This window comes from Danio aesculapii, chromosome 8, assembly GCF_903798145.1.
Source record: "Danio aesculapii chromosome 8, fDanAes4.1, whole genome shotgun sequence".
NCBI classification, from domain to species: domain Eukaryota; kingdom Metazoa; phylum Chordata; class Actinopteri; order Cypriniformes; family Danionidae; genus Danio; species Danio aesculapii.
In genome coordinates, this window is record NC_079442.1 from 43,186,000 (window position 1) to 43,209,879 (window position 23,880).

At 35.3% G+C, this 23,880-nt stretch overlaps 1 protein-coding gene across 2 annotated transcripts in view; it reads right to left on the minus strand.

Annotated features, from left to right (window-relative positions):
• The window catches only part of tbc1d22b (TBC1 domain family, member 22B), a 125,310-nt gene that overhangs the window by 74,872 nt on the left and 26,558 nt on the right, over nucleotides 1-23,880 (minus strand). For both annotated transcript variants that reach the window (XM_056464028.1, XM_056464027.1), the window contains 3 exons: nucleotides 19,332-19,460; nucleotides 5,826-5,891; nucleotides 3,335-3,449 (listed from right to left, as the gene is read on the minus strand). In XM_056464028.1, the coding sequence (XP_056320003.1) occupies nucleotides 3,335-3,449; nucleotides 5,826-5,891; nucleotides 19,332-19,460 (310 nt within the window). The remainder of the gene's footprint in view (nucleotides 1-3,334; nucleotides 3,450-5,825; nucleotides 5,892-19,331; nucleotides 19,461-23,880) is intronic.

Genomic DNA, 23,880 nt, shown 5'->3' on the forward strand with positions numbered 1-23,880 from the left:
CAGCAGCGGCACACCGGAGAGATCAATGAGCCTCCTATTGTTCTTCTGTAATCCTTAACTATCCATAAGTAATTAACCTTCACATGAGAGGACAGGAAATAAATAAGGAAGGGAGGGGAAGGCTGTTGGGTGGAGGGAGAATAGCAATGAGGACGAGAGCTGGAGAGTCTATTTCCCTGCCTGTCTGTCTCTCTTTATCTCTTTTCATCTCTCCCTTTATCTATCCATATGATAGAAGCGTTGAACGGCAGATAGAATCAAGTCTGAGAGAAAGACAGACAGAAATACATTGTGACTGATGTTAAACCTACCGTTAACAACAGAACGATAGATAGAAAACCAGTTAATTTTAAAGAATGGTAAACAGACAGGTTTAAAATCAGATAGACTGACATTAAAACAACAAAAACAGAGATAACTACAAAAAGAATGACATACAAAATGATATACACAACAAAAGAATGAAAGAAGCATAGAATGATAGATATTAGAACGATAGAGTGATAGACAAATAGATAGTGATAGATAGATAAATGGACGGACGGACAAACAGAACGATAGATAGAACAATATAACAAAGAAACAATAGAAAGATAGATAACAAAGAAACGATAGAAAGATAGATAACAATGAAATGATAGACAGATAGATAGAACAATGAAACAATAGACAGACAGAACGATGAAACGACGAATAGATCTATAGAACCAGAGATAGACAGAACAATATATAGAAAAATAGAATGATTAAACGATAGATGGAATGATAGATAGATAGAACGATAGATGGAATGATAGATAGATAGAACGATAGATGGAACGATAGATAGGTAGAACAATAGATGGAATGATAGATAGATAGAACAATAGATGGAATGATAGAACAATAGATGGAATGATAGATAGATAGATGGATGGATGGATGGATGGATGGATGGATGGATGGATGGATGGATGGATGGATGGATGGATGGATGGATGGATGGATGGATGGATGGATGGATGGATGGATGGATGGATGGATGGATGGATGGATGGATGGATATAACAATGAAATGATAGAAAAATAGAACGCTGAAACGATAGATAGACAGACAGACAGACAGACAGACAGACAGACAGATAGATAGATAGATAGATAGATAGATAGATAGATAGATAGATAGATAGATAGATAGATAGATAGATAGATAGATAGATAGATAGATAGATAGATAGATAGATAGATAGATAGATAGATAGAAATGAAATGATATAAAAATAGAACGCTGAAGCGATAGATAGAACGATAGATAGGATAGGATACAATGGATGGATGGATGAATGGAATGGCGGATGGATGGATTGATGGGACAATGATAGATAGAAGTACACAGACAGAACGGTAGACATACAGACTGACTAGAATAAATAAACAACAGTCAAATGATAAAAAGAACAACTGATAGACATGTCTGTTTGTCTATCTCTCTCTGCGCTGTCTTCCTCTTTCCCCACCCATCTCTCTGTTTATCTTTCCTTCCGTCCATCAGACTTGTCTTGTCTCACCTTCTCCCAATCTCTCTTTCTTCCCGTCTGTCACTCTCTCTATCCGTCTCCTCCTTTTGCCACTTCTCTCTCACCCGCTGTCTATCTTTCAGAGTTTCTTTCAAAGATAATTGATATTCTGTATTTTTTGCATCTGACATTTTTGCAGGATATTGCTAGTTTGTTTACAATTTATACAACCATTTTCAGGCATCATCTGTCAGATAGCAGCCTGTCTCGGTCTCTCTGACTCTGGTATACAACACACACTATTAGTGGAGCAAACAGAACTGATGTGCTCAACCATACAGACACATTCAGAAAGGTGAAAAATCAGTCAGACCAATACGAAGGTTATTATAGGCTAGATTAGAATGATACAACGATATAGATGAATAGATAGAATGATAGATAGAACAACAGACAGACAGACAGACAGACAGACAGACCTATAGATAGATAGATAGATAGATAGATAGATAGATAGATAGATAGATAGATAGATAGATAGATAGATAGATAGATAGATAGATAGATAGATAGATAGATAGATAGATAGATAGATAGATAGATAGATAGATAGATAGATAGAACGACAGAGCAAGAGAACAAATGACAAAGCGACAGAATGAGCGAACAATAGATAGTTAGATAGGTAGATAGAACAAGAGATGGAAAGAGACAGCAAAAAATTGATAAAACAATCAAAAGAATAACAGAACAAAATGAATGACAAATCAAACAAATAAAGACAGAGCAAACAACAGAATGAATGAACGAACGAACGAACAAACAAATGACAGAGTAAACAACAGGATGAATGAACGAACATATGAACAAACGAGTGAACATACAAACAAACATATGACAGATCGAACAACAGAATGAATGAATTAAAAAACAAACGACAGAGCAAACGACAGAATGAAGCACGAATAAACAAATGACAAAGTGAACGAAAGAATAAAGAACCGATGAACAAACAAACAAACGGCAGAGTGAACGACAGAATGAAGAACGAACAAAAAAAACACAAGCTAATGACAGAGCGAACGACAGAATGAAGAAGAACGAACAAACAAACAACAGAGTTAATGACAGAATGAAGAACGAACAAACAAACAAACAAACAAACAACAGAGCGAACAACAGAATGAAAAAAAACGAACAAAAAACAGAGTGAACAACAGAATGAAGAACGAACTAACAAAAACAAACAAACGACAAAGCGAACAACAGAATGAAAAACAAACAAACAAACAAACAAACGACAGAATGAACGAACAAACAAACAAACGACAGAGTGGTTGACAGAATGAACAAACGATCGACTGAATCGAGACCTGATAAATGGATGGATGGAACAACTTGTATAAAGATGGATGGAACAACTTGTGGATGGATGGATGGATGGATCACATGATAAACAGAATGATGGACACATGGAATGATTATTGGATGGAATGACGGATGAAATGATGGATGGATGGTAAAAGATGGATGGATGGTAAAATCACATAATAAACAAAATGATGGATGGATGGATGGATGGATGGATGGAATGATTATTGGATGGAATGATGGATGGAATCATGGACGGATGGTTAAATCACCTGATAAACAGAATGATGGATGGCTGGATGGTTAAATCACATGATAAACAGAATGTTACACGATAGATAGTACAGTAAACAGACAGAAGGATAGACATACAGACTGAATAGAACGACTAAACAACAGACTGAATGATAATAAGAACAACTGACAGACCTGTCTGTCTATCTATCTATGCACTATTAGACACTTACCTACGAATTCAGATAGGAAGACCACAAAAAAGGGAGTGACCAGGTCATTAATGCCCTGCACGTATCCACTAGCGGGGTGACGGATGGCCCAGATGAACAGAATCCGCTCAAACACCTGGAAAACACAAACAAACAAAAAACAAGAGAAGGATTTACAAAAATAATTTCTCATAGGTAATGTGATTGTTGACTTTTTGGCAATGGGTGTTTCTTAATTCACTCCTGACAGACCAACAGATCCACTCATTCAGATGTTTGGTTTGCAATCGGAGCTGCATTTGAGGAGCTCTTTTTCTTGTGGTTTCTGAGTTACTCGTGTTGTGCGCTGCTATATGAGACAAAACACCACAGCACCCCCTGCTGGTCTGCATCAAATTACACAAAGCTCAGTTATACTAATGCATGCTCTCTGCAAGCCATTAAAACATTTTCCAGAAGAGTAGAAACATCATTAATGAAATTATTGATGAATTCTTTCCATGGTGAAGCCTTTCTTGTAGTGTTTTGGTTTATTATTACATAAAAATGATGTATGAGATAACTTCATTTTAATTACAATGTTAACTACTATGTGAAACAAAAATTGAACTACAGTATGTTAAAACAAACTGCTCCACAAGGTTAATTAGCCAGGTTATTTAATAAAATAACATAAATATAATTAAGTCAAATAAAATTATTTGACACGTAAAATGTTAATTTAGCCAACAGAAAACATATTTAATTAACTAAAATGGAATAAAATGAAAGAATGTGATTTATCAAAGGCCATTTTTGTTGTTGACGCAATTTTTACTGTAGTCAAAAGACAATCTCTCCTAACAAACTGTTGAAACGAAAGCAGAATGGGTTATTGTTTTAAAAATTATAATTAATTAATACCTATGAATAAGTAATAGGTAAATATGCTGTACTTTACAAAAAAAACAGTATTATTATAGTTCTAAATTTCTAAGCTATGATACAAAAGAAATACAGAATAAATTATATAATCATTGTTAATTTGTAGTCATACTGAATAGGTAAAACAATTGTCAATATGGCTTATTAAATTACATTATTTAACTAAAAATATATACAGCGTCTCAAAAGAATCCAAGTAAAATTAATTCTGTCAGAATTTCGCCAGAATACCTCCAACTTTAATTATATTTTGTAATTAGATGGCAAATAGATGAAATTATATGTATTATATGCACCTCATTTACACTCACTGGCCACTTTATTAGGTACACCTTAATAGTACCAGGTTGGACCCCCTTTTGCCTTCAGTACTGCCTTAATCCTTTGCGGCATAGATTCAACAAGGTACTGGAAATAGTCCTCACAGATTTTGGTGCATATGATGACAGCATCACGCAGTTGCTGCAGATTTGTCAGCTGCACATCCATGATGCAAATCTCCTGTTCCACCACATCCCAAAGATTTTCTACTGGATTGAGTTTTGAGTACAGTGAATTTATTGTCATTTTCAAGAAACCAGTCTGAGATGATTCGTGCTTTATGACATGACACGTTACCCTGCTGGAAGTAGCCCTCAGAAGATGAGTAAACTGTGGTCATAATGAACAACAATTCTTAGCTGACATGAGTGGCACCTGGTGTGGTCTTCTGCTGCTGTTGCCCATCCGCCTCAAGGTTGGACGTGTTGTGCATTCAGAGATGCTCTTCTGCATACCTTGGTTGTACCGAGTGGTTCTTTGAGTTACTGTTGCCTTTCTATCAGCTGGAACCAGTCTAGCCATTCTCCTCTGACCTCATCTGGCATCAACAAGGCATTTGCGCCCACAGAACTGCTGTCACTGGATATTTTCTTTTTTCTGACCATTCTCTGTAAACCCTAGAGACGTATGTGCTTGAAATTCGCAGCAGATCAGCAGTTTCTAAAATATTCAGACCAGCCCATCGGGCACCAACAACCATGGCACGTTCAACGTCACTTAAATGACCTTCCTTCCCCATTCTGATGCTCAGTTTGAACTGCAGCAGATCGTCTTAACCATGTCTACATGCCTAAATGCATTGAGTTGCTGCCATGTGATTGGTTGATTAGAAATTTGCATAAACAAGCAGTTGGACAGGTGTACCTAATGAAGTGGCAGGTGTGTGTGTGTGTGTGTATATATATATATATATATATATATATATATATATATAAAGCTCAATGTTAAAGATAACAACGCAGTATATAATGTACATTTTCTAGATCTCAATGTATCAGCAGAAGTATTGCCAGAAGCCTTTAACTTGCATTTTATAAATTTACATTGGTTTCAGCTAATCATTTTCTTTAATGTTCAACTGAATAAGAAAAAAAAAATCACCTACATCATGAATGGCCTGAGGATAAATACATTAACAGCAAATTTCAATTTTGCATGAAATATCCCTTTAAAAGTGCCACAGCTGCTGTGTGTGATGCTGGCGGGTCTGACACAGGTGTGATGTGCAACGGATATCAGGTGTTACTGTCAAAAAAAGATCACTAACCTCCTGTACCAGAGGCTGCTGGAACAAAGGAATCAAAGGGTTCGTCCTTGGGATATCGATGTGAATCTAGGGAAAGACAAACAAACAGGTACGTGTAGGTAAAACATAGGGGCTGTTCATGTGTTTTTTCTGATCGGATAGCTATTTTATTTATTTGACATGGATATCACAATTACACTGGACAAACCAAATGCATTTAGGTGTTTTAGCAGACTTGCAAATTCTCAACACCTGTCCATGGAAGGCCTGACATTTTTTTAAACAAGAAAAAAAACAACAACAAAAAAACAAGATACACAACATTATAATTTTTTTACATAAAACAGACCCCCTAGTTTTTCGCGATTCCGCGATCGCTGAATCCAATGCAAAATCAGCATAGTCAAAAATGTTTGCGATCCTGCAAAATTTTTTATGTAAACGCAAAATAATAGTAAAAAATGTAAATAATCTCTTAAACATCCAATTCTAAACCATGTAATCAAATTATATTTATTTCAGTTTGCAATTAATTGTTTTACGTGACTTATAGATAGGCCCACACAGAATCTGTGTGCGCAGAAATCTGCAGATTTTCACAGATTTTTAGCCTGTCATTGAGTCTATGTATTTACTTGTGTAAATTTATATTTATTCAGTTTTTAAATCAATTATCACTAATATTATTGTGATATAATGATAGTAATATTAAAATGTTAATATGATTTATTTACGATACAGTTTGTAAAGTAATATTTTCTGTCTTTTAGTAGATATATTATTTGAGGGATTTGCTTTGTATTCCAAATAAGTAGATCTCATTGGATTTGCATTGTAAACATTAAATAAATGTTAAAAAAGTATTATTATTTTCCTTCAATATTTTAAAAGTTTTTACTTATGAAACTCCTAAAATCATTCCACATATATCCGCAGATTTTTTACTAAATTCTATGCAGAAATAGCAAAAAATGTCTGCAGATTCTGTCTGGCCTTACTTATAGATGTTGCATACGCAGCGCACGTGATGTATGCGAGTGTCTCTCGAAAAATGACGTCTCACCTGTGCCCTCACAAGCCAAACATTACATGAGAGTGGGGGGAGAATGATTTGCAGCCTGTGCAGTAAGCAGACGCGAATGAAGCGTGAGTGATTTACATGTGAAGTCAATGCAAAGATGCGATTAGACATCCTGTGGTGCGAATTGGGCGTTTTGTGCATTAAGATTACAACAGTCCACTTTTTTAGTGGCAGGCACAATGATGTATTTATTAATTGTTTATTTTAACAAATACAGTTGGGAAAAATAACTTCCATTGCAAGACTTCAATATTCGCCTCGTCAGGAGCATCTTCACTTCCTCCTGCATTCAAGGGCATGTTTGTGTTGAAAAGTTAAACCTAATAAGGCAGTGGGACCGGCACTGTCATCAACTAGATAATGTGACTGAAGAGAATCTGAAGGAGAGAAATCTCACAATTTTTTACACAGCTCTTAGATTTGCTGTAAACGCTGCTCTCCGAATCGCTGTCCATCTCCCCTGCGTCTGTGTTTGGGTTGCCGGCCACACGTACTGAAACTTCCCTTTTCATGCAAACCCTTCCCGCTTTCGCCATTGGACACCCCCACCTAAACAAAGCTGGACTCATCCACTAGAAAAATCTGTCATTACCATATTTTGTATTTCTGTGATATATTGTGATGTGAATACAATTTCACCAGATGACTTAACAGGTTTATTTGGATTCATTAGGGGAATTTGTAGAGGAGTGAATCTCAAATAATATTAACAAATAAATCATAAGCATATATAAATAAAATATAGTTAAGATAAAAGTGAATTATAGTTTTCAGGTATTCACTATTCTGGTACAAAGACTGAATAATCAACACTGCACAGTCTTCATAGTATATTATTTAATCTTTCTTAAAGTTACAAAAAAGTTGCTTGTGGCCGGCTGTTTTAAACTGTGAAATATTAAAATGTTCACACAGTCACAGGCCTTAAAGGAACAGTTCACTCAAAGTTTAAAATGTACTCACTATTTACTCACACTTCACTGGTTTCGGTAGTATAGGAGCTATTAAATTATCATCTTTTAGTGTTCAATTTAAAAAAAGAATGTTTGAATCAAGTGAAGGGTGTATTGAGAATAGCAAGTAATTTTTGGGTGATCTCTTTAAAATTGCATGCAGATAATAAACCATTACTCCATTATGATTAAACTCTATATTAAACTATAATCCCAATTTAACATTGCATATCCTGCGATGTGACTATTGCAGATGCATACATTGTGATATCGATGCTGAAACGATATCTTGTGCAGCCCTAACTTTAATATAGGTTGGTTGTCTTTACTTCTTTTGTGTCCTTGGCCAAAAACATGCTTTCACATTATTAGTGCTGTTTGAGTATGATCAAAATCAATTTTACATAAATATAAAAACAAATTTAAACAAAACAGATTGCTGCATGTTCTATGATATGCTGTAATAAATTTGATTGTGCATGAATTTTTCTTATTATTTACCATAAATACGTAGACATTACATGAATCATGAAAATTTACTTGAAAGTTCTGGAAAAGTCTTGGAGCTTTAGTAGTAAAAATGTATATGAACCCCGTTTCGTTAGCTCACATTGCTAGTTTTGTGATGAACAATTAGTCTGTGCATGTCATTAAGAAAAAAAAAATTTGTTTGCCCTTGAAATCTTTAACTAAATCTGAAAATGCACTTCCTGTTTGTTTTCAGTTAAATTCTGAGATTACGTCTATCTGGGGTATTGGGCGTGGCTAACATACACAACCACACCCCTCCAGCTATCAGTTTTGACAACAAACAGAAATAATGAGGTGTCATCTGTTAGGTTGAAATAACTCTCCCAAAACCCTTTTCCCCATCTTTTTTGAATGAAATGCCTACTTTACAACATCCAATCAGCTTGAAGTAGGAAACAACAAGCCACGCTCACTGTTTTCTCATTTAGAGGTGCAGTAGGTGATCTGCCAGAATTCTAGCATTAGCATAATAGCTTAGAAATTTTACATCCCTCCCCTGCCGTCCAAAGCCACGCCTCCTTAAATCATGAACGCGCAAAAGTGCACTGATTAGATAGAACACTAGGATCATGTCATTCACCAGTTAGAAAACTCTATGGAGACACGCACTTTTTATTAGGCGTAGTTGTTGACAGACCAGCGGGTGCAGGAATTATATTTCCCCAAAACTGTGTTACAGGCAGTCACTGTTCAAAAATGAACAATTGTGTGAATATAAATCAAACTTCACCTCAGTAAAGCTGGTTAGGCGGAAGAACACATTTACTTATGTTTTGATATTAAACTAAATAAAAATTAGATCAGAAAAAAAGTGCTAAAAACAGAAATATCCGGTCATCTTTTTAAATGACACTTATGTTTATGTTACCAAGACAACGAGTGACTTATTTTTAATTTCAACTGTGCTTGCTGATCCTCGTGAATTGCTTGTTTTCAGCTCCTTTTTCACTTGAACAACTAAGCGAATGCTTCTGTCTATTTAACTGACTATATTATCGATGCTGTAAAAGGTGCCTGATGTTGTGAGTGTCTGAACACTTCTGTGCATATAAACCTATTCATAAACTAGAACACAATCTACATAAGCTTTGTGTGGCTAAAATAGTTTTAAAACATACCCGTCTAAAAGAAATACTTCAGCGGTGGTGTCACCCTTCAGATCGTTGTTTTGAACTGCATAACGTTATTTCCCTCCAGCGTGCAAAATGAATTCAGATATTGATTCAGGATTTAGAAAAAATTTGATTCTGAATTTTTGGCAATAGCCCTCTCAGAAACAACCTTTCTTTTCATGCATACAAGGCCATTCAGGTCTTTCAGAAAGAAGTTCAGGTTGATGTGAGTTTGCTTGATGACGTCTCTGTGTCAGCGGTAGACCTGTGCTTCACGTGTACGCACGAGTGACATATCGGTTTGCTTAAAGAGGCTGCACGGTAATTTAAAATTTTTATTTGTTGACAGACAGTTTGAGTTACCTGTCGTAATTGAGTTATTTGTCAGACCGACAATATTTAATTGGATGAACACTTTTTTGTTTTATGCCTTACCCAGAATATAAAAATAAATACATGTAGATCATTTACTTTATTCATTACTATTAGAATGTGAAGAGACTTTCAATCAGCACAACAAAAAACGTTTTTGAAGACAATCAACTACTGCACCTTTAATATTCTGTTTTATAATTGTAACTGCATTACACTATGAAAAACAAAATGGTTGTAGCTTCCGGTTCATGTGGACTTTAAATGCACAAATCACTTACTGACTCTGCATATCAGAAACACAGGTGGCCTGGGAGAAAAATAATAATAATAGATTAAATCAATTTGCCCCAAGAGCACTAAATTGAGTTACATGTGCCTTTTCCCTTCCAGTAAATAGACAAAACCATCAGGGGTCCAAACTGCACATGCTATCGATCTGGTTTTGTAACAAGCTCCACATAAAACCCACATGGACTAACTTAGAAAGCGAACAGCACAGCGTCCACACAGGTGGCGACCCTTCCCTTTCATTAGGTCTCCATATTTTCTTCCCTCTCTCCATTTCTGCCTCCATCATACGTCTGACGAAATGGCTTTGTAATAATGCAGGTCACTGGAAGGCCACCGAAGTGCGGTTCACTCATATTCACCGCCGTTCCCTCGCCCTCTCAGACTGTGACCACACTAAAAGGTCATTTAGTGTTTCTGCCCAGACAGCCAGGGGCCAGTCCAACGCTTCTGTACGACCATATAAATCCTTTTAAAGGTCTGTGTCCGATTTGTATTGCAGTAGATGAAATGAGGGGCTGAGAGCCAGCAAGCCCTGAGGAACCGGACGAGAAGGGGAAAGAAGGCAGCACATAGCAATCGACTACTATTCCTGCACCATTAACCTGAGTTTTACAGCCCATAAGAATATTGATCCCGAACCCCTCTCCTCCTCCATTAATAACAAGCAGGACAAAAAAAAATCTGGGTGTTTCTCTACTTTAGCTTTCTAGAAGCAGGTGTAACCTTGTAATGACACTGCAAATGAGATGGCAATTCTCAAGAAAGCTAAATCAGGTGTAGCTTAGTGGTAAAAGGTAAATTTCCACTAAAGTGAAAACAGTGAGTACGTTTACATGGACACCAATAATCCGATTTTAATACGATTAAGTAGGGACGCTCCGATCAGGAATTTTGCAGCCGATACCAAGTACCGATTGCTTGTCTTGATCGGCCAATACGGAGTACTGATTCTAATTATCAAGCTTTATAATGCATTAAGCACATTTTCCCTTTAAGTATGATACTTAAGTGGAGATCTTGCCTTACCTAAGAGAATAATTGAAGGATGCTGCATATAATTAATTAAACACAACTCTTTTAACCATTTAATGTGGACATGTCATGGCCAGGAGCAGCTTTGCAGAAAATAATATAACACAGATATAAAAACTGGTAAGAAAAATTACAAAAAATGCAATTTGGAAACATTGCAAATGATGAAAGAAGAATTCAACATGTCTCAATCAAGAAAAAGTTTGGAGCACACATTTGATGCACAAGAAGTTAAAATGCGCACCTATAAACCCATGACTTCTTTACTAAAAAGAAATAGGCCTATAAACTACTGTTCATTGCAATAAGTATATTACAAGAAATTATATTATTAATTATTCAAACCCCTGCGGTCGGTTCATAAGATCGTCCAGATTGGCGAGTACTGATCGAGTCATTAAATGTGATTATCGGCCGATACCAATCTTTGGCCAATTGATCGGAGCATCCCGATTAGGACAATACTCTACTTAAGAGTCTACCATGTAAACATCAATTTTTGATGACCTTATTCAGACTAACGTCATAATCAAACTAAACAGATATCGAATTAAGACATGGAGTATTCCATGCATTTTTTGTATTTGAAGTGCAGTATTTTTGAAGTGCAGTACAGACATGTAAACACCATAATCAAAATATTACCGTCATGTAGGACACTATTCTCTGTACCTACTGAGTCAGTAAAGCACCACAGACAAGTTTTTTCCCCATACAGCATGTGGTATCAAATTCCATTAAAACAACACTCCTCCAGCAGTTCATACTCTCATCCAATACCTCATTTTGTCACGGGGGCATGAAAGAAATGTTCCTAAATAAAAATGAAAGTGCCAAACTACAGTTAAAGTCGACAAATTAAAAATGAAATATCTGAAATTACATGAAACTCCGAAAGAAATGTGGATAATGTGGTGACAATGACGTTTATCGAATTATGTGCTACAACATCTAAAACGGGATTATGAAAGGAACATTGAGAAAGCAACTCATGTAAACACCATAATTATATTATTGTCCTATTCAGATTGAGGCACATAATACAATAACTGATTTCATTGATACGGTGCTTTCACACTTGCACTTTTGGCCCGCACCAGAGTTCAATTGATGTCAGAGTATGGTACGTGTAGTTAGTGTGAACGTGTCTTCTGAACTTAGATGCGCACACACGAACCGTACCAGAGTCTGCCTAAAAGAAGGGGTATGGTTTATGCGAACTCTGGTACGGTTCACTTCTGGTATAAATGCAATCATACCAAATAATGGAAGTGAACCGCCAACTGAACAACAAACTAACATTTTCATAACGTATGAGCGTGTGTGTGTGTCACGTATTGTACCTTGGTGACAAGCGGGACTGAGCCAGGGTAAACTGCTTGATAATGTCTGCTTGTCTCCTCCAAAAACAGCTTCTGCAGATATTGTGTGATGTTCTGAACGTTTATAATATTTTTGCGGCAGATGGACGCAGCAGATAGTTGCTTTCTCTATATCCAAAACCAAAAGATTCAGTAAAAGCAGAATGACCGCGATGTGCAGACGTCTTTCCATTTTGGCATTTTGCTTTAGGGACCGTCACCTAGCAACAGCCGTAAATAAAACAGCAGCTTAATGACACGTACCGGGGTTCAGAAGGAAAAAAGACAGTGTGAACATGAACCAACCGAGAAGTTGGCAAAGGGGGACAATCAAACTTGGGTATGTTCCAGGCAATTGAACCAAGTGTGAAAGCACCCTAAACGCGGTCATTTAAGCTTTTACGAAAAGAAGCAATCTTATAGATCATTTTCAATCCTAAATTAATAATAATAATAATAATAATAATAATAATAATAGGGCAGCACGGTGGCGTAGCAGGTAGGGCTCTCGCCTCACAGCAAGAAGGTCGCTGAGTAGAGCCTCAGCTGGGTCAGAGACAGAGTGATGAAACCCATTATGATATGGGGATGGTTAGGAGGACATGAAAGACAGAGGCCAGTGGGCAAATTTGGCCAGGATGTCTTTCGAAAAAGATTAGGGGTTTAACCCTGGGCCAAATTCGCCCACTGGCCTCTGTCTTTCATGTCCTCCTAACCATCCCCATATCATAATGGGTTTCATCACTCTGTCTCTGACCCAGCCGAGGCTCGACTCAGCGACCTTCTTGACGTAAAGTAAGTAAGGACTGGCGGAAGAGTGTTTTTTTTGTGGTTTTAATGGAATTTGATACCGTACTAAAGATTTCGTGATGCAGGTGTCAGTGGTTCTTTACTGACTCGGTAAGTGCAGGGAATAGTGTGAAACAGCCATGTGTGTATGGAATACCCTGTCACAAAATAAGTATATCTGATACTAGAGACTATAGATCTGGCTATGTGAGAGTATAGCTTGAATGAATCCCTTTCCTTTGCTTGACACATTGACATTGCTGCACAGAGTGGTTCTTTCAGCAATATTTTGAAAAAAATGTATAATCATTCGTTTCATGTCTCAAAGAACAGAAGCGAGGCTCTCAGGAATGTGTGTAAACATCACTTTCTTTTTGATTTTTTTCTGGCAAAAATGTCCCGAGCCCTTCACAAGAAAAATCAATCTGGCCTTCATAGAAACCTAGGAAGTCAAGGAAGGTCTCATTTTTTCAGTTAAGTGTGATTCACATAATGACAATAAAAAAGAAAACTGTACATATAGCCCATTTAAATATTCTTTTTAGAATTAGAAAATAATAAATATTACTTGTATCAAAGGTGAATATTCACAAAGCAATCTGCTGTTTTGTAGAGCGGGGTCAAAATGACACCTGAGATTGGAGTCAAATTACAGGAGGGGGACAATTACCTTTGAAAGATGGCAGCATCATTATTTCATTGTTACACCAAGGTCAGCAAGCCTGTTAGTGAAATCAATTGACGTTAGCAATCTTTCTTGCTTTATATGCCAGTGCTTTTTCAATCACACAGACCTTTTTACTTTTTCAAATTGTCACCATTGGCATATAATGCAAAAAAGGATTATTAAAGCCAACAGACTGTTTAGCAGATCTCACAAGTGCTGACAGTTTTGTGTGTGGGAGAAACGGAAATTTACAACTTGGTTTAAATGATAATTGTCTGCTAAATAAATTAATCATTCAGTTAGTTGAACTAGATAATGAACAATTCATTAAAATGTCTACACTATAAAACCCAACAGTCAACTTCATCTAATGAAATGAGTGTAGTTAACCCTAAATTGACAAAGTTAATTCTACTCATTTGAAAAGAGTTTTGAACTCAGTGTTGAAGGTAATGAGTTATTTAAATACCTCATTACTTCAACTTAAATGGAGTAAGTTCACAGTATTCATATAGATTATTTTTTTTAACTCAAATGGTTTGAGTTGACTTAACTTATTGGGTTTTACAGCACTCAGTTGGTTTGAGTTCTCTTCATTATTGGGTTTTACTATGCTCAAATTGCTTCGTTTACTTAAATGGATTCATTTCACAGTACTCATTGGGATTAGTTTTTGAACTTAAATGGTTTGTTGCAATCGTTTTTCTCAAATGGTTTGAGTTACCTTAACTTTTTGGGTTTTTCAGTATAGGGTAAAATCTTTTTCAAGTATCATATACAAAGCCCTTGTGCTTACAGGCTTAAGTGTTGTTTGTTCAAACGATTGATTATAACCACTGTCTCTCAATGAGGATTGATCCATTAATGGATTGAAGCAAATCTTAAATCACAAATTAGAAATAATTAGCAGTAGCCAATTTACAGTGGGTACAGAAAGTATTCAAACCCCATTAATTTTTTCACTCTTTGTTATATTGCAGCCATTTGCAAAGTAAATTTTTTCCTCAATATTGTACACACGGCACCCCATATAGACAGAAAAATACAGAATTGACATTTTTGCAGATTTCTGCAAAACTGAAACATCACATGGTTCTAAGTATTCAGACCCTTTGCTCAGTATTTAGTACCATTTTGATTTAATACAGCCATGAGTCTTTTTGGGAAAGATGCAACAAGTTTTTCACATCTGGATTTGAGGTGCCTCTGCCATTCCTCCTTGCAGATCCTCTCCAGTTCTGTCATGTTGGATGGTAAAAACTGGTGAACAGCCATTTTTAGGTCTCTCCAGAGAAGCACAATTGTGTTTAAGTCGGGGCTCTGGCTGGGCCATTCAAGAACAGTCACAGCGTTGTTGTGAAGCCACTCCTTTGTAGGCATGGGACGATAACCATTTTCAAGGTATACCGTGGTTTGGAAAAGTCAAGGTTTTAAAACCAATAAAATTTTCTGTAATATTGTTCCTGAGGTATATGTACGATTTATTTTTTTTCCTTTTTTTTGTTTTGTTTTTAGCACAACAGTATCTCCAGCAGAAAAGATACCCAAAGATGCCGTTTTAAATTGTAAAGAAATCTGTGTTTTAGAAATGAATGAAGACAGCAGAAGTCTATGATCCATTTTCATTATTTAGCCTGACATGTTTACTGCTCCTAAATATTTTAAATGTTTGTTTTTAAAGGGGGAAAAAATGTTGCGTTAACACAGACATTTCAAAAGAATATATTTTAGAGCAGTAATCACAATACCAGCATACCGTGAAACCGTTATATTTTAATCCGAGGTAATCATACCATCAGAATCTTATACCGGGCCATGCCTACTCCTTAATTATTTTGAAAAATTTAAGGAGGTCTGAATACTTTCCGTACCCACTGAATATAAGCATTAAAAATGTTTTTACTTTAAAAAGTTGATCTTTTTATCAAGCCTGAATGCACTCAACAGTTCAAAAGTGACAGCCATTTATGAAAACACTGTTCTTTAAAACTCAATCAGCAACAACTGCATAGAAGGACACTGGCAACCATCAATAAAATCCTAGCCACTGCCTGGAAATTTGCTGAAAAAAACTTAAGCTTGTGCCCAGAAACACCCTAGGAACATTATAGAAAATATTTGGAACACCTCTGAAAACGCATTGCAACACCTTCGCAACCACCTGTAACATGCAACTGCATGGACATTTGCTAAAACAACTCAGAATAGCACTGTGAAGCTCCTGAAGAAAACCGAAATATCATATTTATTTTATCCTCTCAACATTTGTGAGGCAAAAAGTAAATAAATACTACACACATCAGGCAACACATTAATAACAAAATATTTTGTATGAACAAAGATGGAAAAAAATGTCCTGCCAAACAATACTGCAGACAAAATGGTTTTCATTGTCATCATTGTAAAATGACCGCCATCATATTCAAACCTCATGTTAAAAAAAATCATAAAAATAAATGTATTAGTTTCTGCAAAAATACTAAGCAACATTAATACTAAGAAGTGTCCCTAGAGCAGTCAATTAGTACATTATTTGACACTAAAGACCGGTGTAATGGGGCTGAATATTCAGTGCTGTCGTCACAAAAAGATCACTTTCAGTTACTTCACACTAATTTTGATCAACTTAATGCAGCCTTAGAAAGCAGAAGACAACCTTTTCCAGGGTTTTCAACTATTCTGTCTTAAAAAGATAGTCCGAGCTAAAAACAAATACATTTAAAATATGTACTCACCCGTATGTCATTCCATACTGGTTTGAATTTTTCAGTGTAATTTAAAAAGATAAAAGAGAACAGAAACTCTAGATGCTGACATATCTTCATATCAACATATTTATATTCTACAGACGACGGTCATGCGGGTTTGCAATGACATGAGGGTTGCGCAAATGGCTGATTTTTCATTATTGAGTTGCATGGACAAAGTGGAGCTTTTGATCAAATATTTATCAAATAAAAATGATCTTTTTATCTTTCAAACATGTTTCATGTGAGATCATTTCTACTGAAATTCCCTCATGCAGCATTTGTTTTTCTGACATAAGGGTCACAGTCAGCACAGACGTCCATATTTTGATCTCGATCAAAGCAGCTCAACCTGAATTTAAACAAACATTATGGGTTGCTGTGGAAATGTGCACTATAAAAAATAATTTAGTTCCACACAATTCCTTCATGTTGTCCCAACACAAATCGATTAATTTAACAATATTTTTTTCCAAATTTAAGTGGATTGCATTTAAAATTAAGTTGTGCCAAAAAAAACAAGAATTCAATTCAAGCCATTTTAAATACGTAGTCTGAACAAGCAGCGAAAGTCTTTTTTTTTTTGAGTGTGTGTGCGCAAGCATGTGTGAAAAGCTGTCCATCAGAACACACAATACATTTCCTTTTTATTGCTACTATTACTTATTTCCTGCTTTCCTCGATATGCAACATAGGCATTAGACATAATAATGCATAAAAAAAAGTCCTAAAATAAGCTCAAACATCTCCATGACCTTACATCAAGGTTTTAAAACCTTGAAACTATATGTGCTGATATTCAATAATACAATATACTACTACAGAATCTATCACAATCATAAGGTAAATAATAAGGTAAACACAAAACAAAAGTTTCCATCTGGAGCTATTTCACGAGACTTGACACTTGTAAACACTCGTCCTATCGAGCTCGCGGCTCTCAGCACTTTTCACCGCTTCCAAGCCGACCAATCACAGCGACTGCGCTTCATGTCGCTGTAACATGTAGTTACATTTTTTATGCGACCACGCGGAGGCTGCATCAGAGCATACATGTACGCTTAACATGTGCGCACTGAACGCTGAGAGGTGCCTTTTTGAATGATTTACTAACAGCCATGAGCATTGTGCATGCTGCTTATGCCTCGTATTTTAACCCCCTGCTGAGCCTCGTGTTTTCGCTGTAGCGTGCCGTGCGCTCACAATTGAAAAAAGGTCAACTCTGAGCGGAAAAAGCCTTACGTCAGTCGCGTCTTCTTCATTTTCGAATCAATCAAAAGCAGAGGCGGAGTTTCTGTTGAGCTGACAGCAGTGTTTGTGTTGTCAATACAACTACAGAGACTTTCGACGACGGAGGAGAGGCTTGTGGTTGCTGTTTTGAGTTATGCAGAACTTTGTTACTCAGAAATCTTGAATTTCACAAAATTATACCAATATCAACAGCAATCCTCTCGCACAATACGCAGCTGATTCAGTCGTTGCCTAGCCACATAAAAAGCGCACCAGGCTTCTTTTTTTCTTGTCAGCAAAAAAGGCATTGCAGTGCGCCTCGTTGTTTTAGAACGGAAAAGCTCGTTCGGTGTGATCGGCCCCTTAAACAGCCTTAATAGTATTTGGGTACAGAAATTGAATAATAACAATGCAAAAAAACTATTTTTCTTACTTTTTGTCTTGTTTCTAGTCCAAATATCAAAAAAAAATATTGTTTAGTTTTCACTGTCAGAAGAAATAAGTGACAATTAATAGTTTTTTTTGCTTGTTTTAGGGAAATTATATGCCAGTGGGGTAAGTGAAATAATCTTGTTTTCACTAGGAAATGTAGATATTTGGACTAGAAACAAGACAAAAATTCTTAGTAAGAAATGTTTTTTCTTGGTGTTGTTTTTTTTTTTTTTTTGCATAAATCATATAAAGTCCATATAAATACAGTGATTAAATACAATTTTACAGCTCCTGGTCAACTATAATTCAGACTGGACATTGCATATCTTTGCCATATGACTAGTGCGGATGCGCACATTGCGATATCTATGCTGAAACAATATATTGTGCAGCCCTAAATGACACTTTACAATACAATGAATACTTACTTATCATTTAAACTTTTAGAATACCTTTTAAGAGTTAGCATACAGTGGTGTTCATTACAGCACCAAAAGTGGGAATAGGCTATTTATATTCAAACAAACACACATTTTCACATGTTAATCCAGCCTACAACATGCATAAGATTTTAATAAAAAACATGCTAATCCTACATAGCCCTATAGTTCATTAACCCTACACAATAAGGGTCCATATCGTAACATTCGCTAATACAACTAATCTGACAATGAAAACTACTTGTATAGCGTTTATAAATCTTAAGTGATGTCAGTTTCTTAGTTGATGTTTAGTAACAGATTCTACTCAAAAGTCGCAGTTGTTTTATTTAACAGATCTAATAAGTAGTCAAGATCAGTTGCAACCATAACTTTATTCCCAATGAACCAATAAAGTTGTTCTCTTACTTCAGGAGATTATTCTAACGGAATAAGAAAAGAGCTAGTCAATTTCAGCCCATTTTAGAGAAGAGTTGAAAGCTTCACCTGTCTGTATGTGTCTCTGTGGTTCTCATCTGTTCTGGAGTGGTAATACTGCTCGATGAAGCCGAAATATTCCTCCCGCTTCCTCTGGAGAACCAGATCCCTTCGCTCCCGGTTGGCTGGAAGATAGCCCTGGGAGAAACATGCAAATTTAACAGCATTTAGAAAACCACTGTTGTGTAGCAATTTTCTCCATGTCTTCCAAGTGTATCTTGCCCTGCAACCAAAGCATATCCTATAAATAATGCAAACTGAAGATATTAAAACAGCTCTTTATGAATTCAGTTCAATACTTCAGAAGTAAGCTTTTAACCTTTTAAAAAATCTTCAGATTATACTAATTTATTGTGATGACCTTCATTTTTTAATTAAAATCCAAATGTTTAGTCTATGTCTTTCCAAATATGATTCGATGGATTTATTGCTACTGGTTTGTTTGTGCTGTTCACATGAACACAGTGTTTAAATGAAATGTATCTTGCTTTATGTGCTTTTCATGTATTTTTTAAAGAGCCCCTAGTAATGGTCTTTGAAAATGACCTTCCATGCAGTGTTGAACACAGCTCTAAGTGAAGTGAAATATACAGCTAAGGTTTAAATTTGAAAGTGTTCTGTGTTCAAAACTATTGATTCATTTATAAAAGAGCCGACTCATAGTGCTTCAAATGAATCGTCTCGATCATGAGTCTTTAGCTGTGCCGGCGTGACGCCGATACAGAACTTAAGCCCCGCCCATTTGTTGCGCATGTTAATATCCACCGCTGTATGGATATCCGTTATGTTAATGTACAAAATAAACTTGATTTAATGTCCACAAACCAGAATTGAAGCGCCTTCTTTTATAACTATAATGACATGTGGCTGTGGTGTTGAATTACAGCGATTTTACCATCTTTATATTTATAACAAACATTGATCACATTTGATGATGATTGATGATCACAGAGAGCTGAACAAATCTTTTAATCCCAGTTACTTTGCGAACATCCTGTCTTGTTGATATGATTATACGCATTACTACTGAGACATGCAAATACACGACTGTCGATCAATTCGGTAGGCGGGGAAACCGCACTCCTACGTCATGCTTGCGGTGGGCCTCAAATGGGAGGGATTTGGATTCTTTTTTAACATCAGGAAATAAAAAAAAAAAAGAGACTTAGTGTGTTTATATCACTCCAATATGACTGTGGACGCACTACACCTACCCACAGTTCTGTGAAAACAGCTTCCAAACGAAGATTTTCATCATAAGTGCCATTTAAAGGGACAGTTCACTCAAAAATAAACATTCTGCCATCATTCAATCACCCTTTACTTGTTTTAAACCTTATGAGTTTCTTCCTTCCTTTGAACACATAATATGATATTTTGAAGAATGCTGAAAACCTGCAACCATTGACTTTCATATTATATATATTTTTTGGTGACAGGTTTTCAGCTTTCTTCAAAATATTTATATTTAACTTTCTTTTTTTGTGTTAATTGTCCCTTTAAGCTCAACTCAAACTTTCAAATGTAGATTTCTAAGAGAGAAAATATGTGGCATTAGTTATATTTTTTGTGTGGTTGTCCTGCCCTGCTGGTGACAGTCAAAATATACATTTTGAGGGGTATAATTATTAGACTCGTGTATATTTTGTCCCTTTTTTACGGAAGGAAGATTTTCTTTCCAAACATAATAGTAACTGATTTCTAATAACAGTTTTTTTTATCTTTGGCATGATGACAGCACATAATATTTTGACTATATACGTTTCAAGATACTAGTATTCAGCTTAAAGTGCCATTTAAAGGCTTAACTAGGTTAATTAGGCAAGTTAGGGTAAATAGGCAAGTCATTGTATAACGATGGCTTGTTCTGTAAATGATCGAAAACAAATATTGCTTAAGGGGGCTAATAAGATTGACCTCAAAATGGTTTTCAAAAATTTAAATACTGCTTTTATTCTAGCCGAAATAAAAGAAATAAGACTTTCTCTAGAAGAAAAAATATTATAGAAAATACTGTGAAAAATTCCTTGCTCTGTTAAACATAATTTGGGTAATATTTCAACAAGAAAAAGAAACAGGAGGGCTAATAATTTTGATAACTTTCTTTTTATAATTTTGACAACAGTAAGTATATAATACACAAGTTATGAGGGTTGTAAAATATTGTTTTTTTTTTTAGATTGTAACTAAATGGTCACATTTTACAACCTTTTTTTCCCACCATTGGAAATCTTGATAGAAGCCGCAATATAGTGCCACTACCAATTTGCCTAACTGATAAGAGCTGCCATTTCTGTTGTTTATGAGAACATTAAATGTCAAAAAGTGTAACTAAATAGCAGTACTCATTTGAACAGCAAACTGCGCAGACTGTTTATTAGCTCAGAAAAAAATCAAATAAAAAATAAATAAATTGCAGCACGAGCTTGGGGTGAATAAGTTTACTTAATGATTCAATCTGAAGCATGCAACCATTATTATAACAGAGCTGTCAGATCAAGTGAGAAGTGTTCAAGCTTTAAGTGGGAAAAAGTACTCCATTTCAAAACTCCAAAATTTAAAGCAAGATAAAACGTTGGAAAACAGGAGAAACTGTGCCACGATGATACATTTTGATGGCTTTTAAATCCATGAATCAACAACATTTTCCAAGGATTTACTAGTAATTCTGATATATTGTGGCAGAGAAGCTTTTGTTTATTTGTATTTATACCAGTGTTATTTTAGCATAATTCAATGACAATATTTTTTTTTTTTTAACTTACTGATATTTCGAATTAGTTTTCAGTTTTGTTTTCATTTTTAAAAGTTCAAGTCATTTTGTTGTTTTTCATTTTTATTATTTAGGTATTTTTTCAAATATATTTCATTAACTTTTGTTCTACATTTAAAAATATAAACATATTAATTTGGCCACTAGCTGAAATGTGTCCAGCCACATTAAAAAAAAAACACTACAGTAATTTATAGCAAATAATACTGTGTTCTGGAATCATACTATAGTAAAAGTACATGAATTAATCTGTTGTGTAAATTCTGTAGTTGCTATGATAACAAAACTATAGTAATAAACTAATGACCCAATACAAATGATAGGTTATATTTTATTACAATACACCACAGTTTACTGTAGAAAAAAATATTGTTCTATTTAATGTTTACCAGTTTACTACCTGACAAAAGTCTTGTCCAAGTTTTAGGAACAACAAATAATAACTTGACTTCTAGTTGATCACTTGGTATCAGAAGTAGCTTATATGAAAGGCAAAAGCCTCTAGATTACGCTTATTTTACCAAAATAAAATATGATCATGTCTTGATTTTTAATTATTTAATTAGGACAGTAAGGTCTGACCTTGCTTAGACAAAAGTCTTGTCACTTAATAAAAATAATGTACAGTATACAATATAAAGTCATGGTGCAGTGGAAAAAGAATCAATATTGTGTATGACTCCCATGATCTTGGACGGCTGCATCCATACATCTCTGCAATGACTCAAATAACTTATCAATAAAGTCATCTGCAATGGCAAAGAAAGCGTTCTTGCAGGACTCCCAGAGTTCATCAAGATTCTTAGGATTCATCTTCAATGCCTCCGCCATCATCTAACCCCAGACATACTCAATAATGTTCATGTCTGTGACTGGTCTGGCCAATCCTGGAGCACCTTGACCTTCTTTGCTTTCAGAAATTTTGATGTGGAGGCTGAAGTATGAGAAGGAGCGCTATCCTGCTGGAGAATTTGCAGCACAAATGTCTTGAAATGCTGTTGATATTGCTATCGACTCTTTCATAACTCTTGCACGCCCACAGACGGAAATGTAACCCCAAATCATAATTATTCCTTCACCATACTTTTTCGGTGAGAATCTTGGGTCCATGCGGGCTCCAATAGGTCTTCTGCAGTATTCGTGATGATTGAGATGCAGTTCAACAAATAATTCATCTGAAAAATCTACCTTCTGCCACTTTTCTAAATGATCAACTAGAAGTCAAGTTATTATTTGTTGCTCTTACATCTAGGATCGACTGTAGCATTCATTAACCAAAAGCAAATCGTAAAAACTATTACTATAGTATTTTTTAATGTGGGAAATTTTCTTCTATTAAATAAATGTAAATTTAAATTCAAAAAAATATATTTCAAGCAACAACATTTATTTTAGTTATATGGTTTTAGATTATTTATTATTTTACAACAACCTAATTTATACTAAATGTCTCTACGACACTTAAAATAACAAGTATACGCTTTAATAACCAATCCAGCCTTAAACACCACAAACAAGCACATTTGAAAAAAAAAACTGATCTCAAATCAAAACACAACAGCTATAATAAACAATTATAATAATTGTTATAATAATAATAAAAAAAAATAAATTAAAATAATAATAATAGTAAAACAAATGATCCAATACAAACTTCAGGGTAAAATACATATATACATACACCATAGTTGACGGTAAAAAAAAAAAATAATAAATTAATACATTTATAAATATATATATATAAATGTATTAATTTCTTTTTTTTTTAACGTCAACTATGGTGTA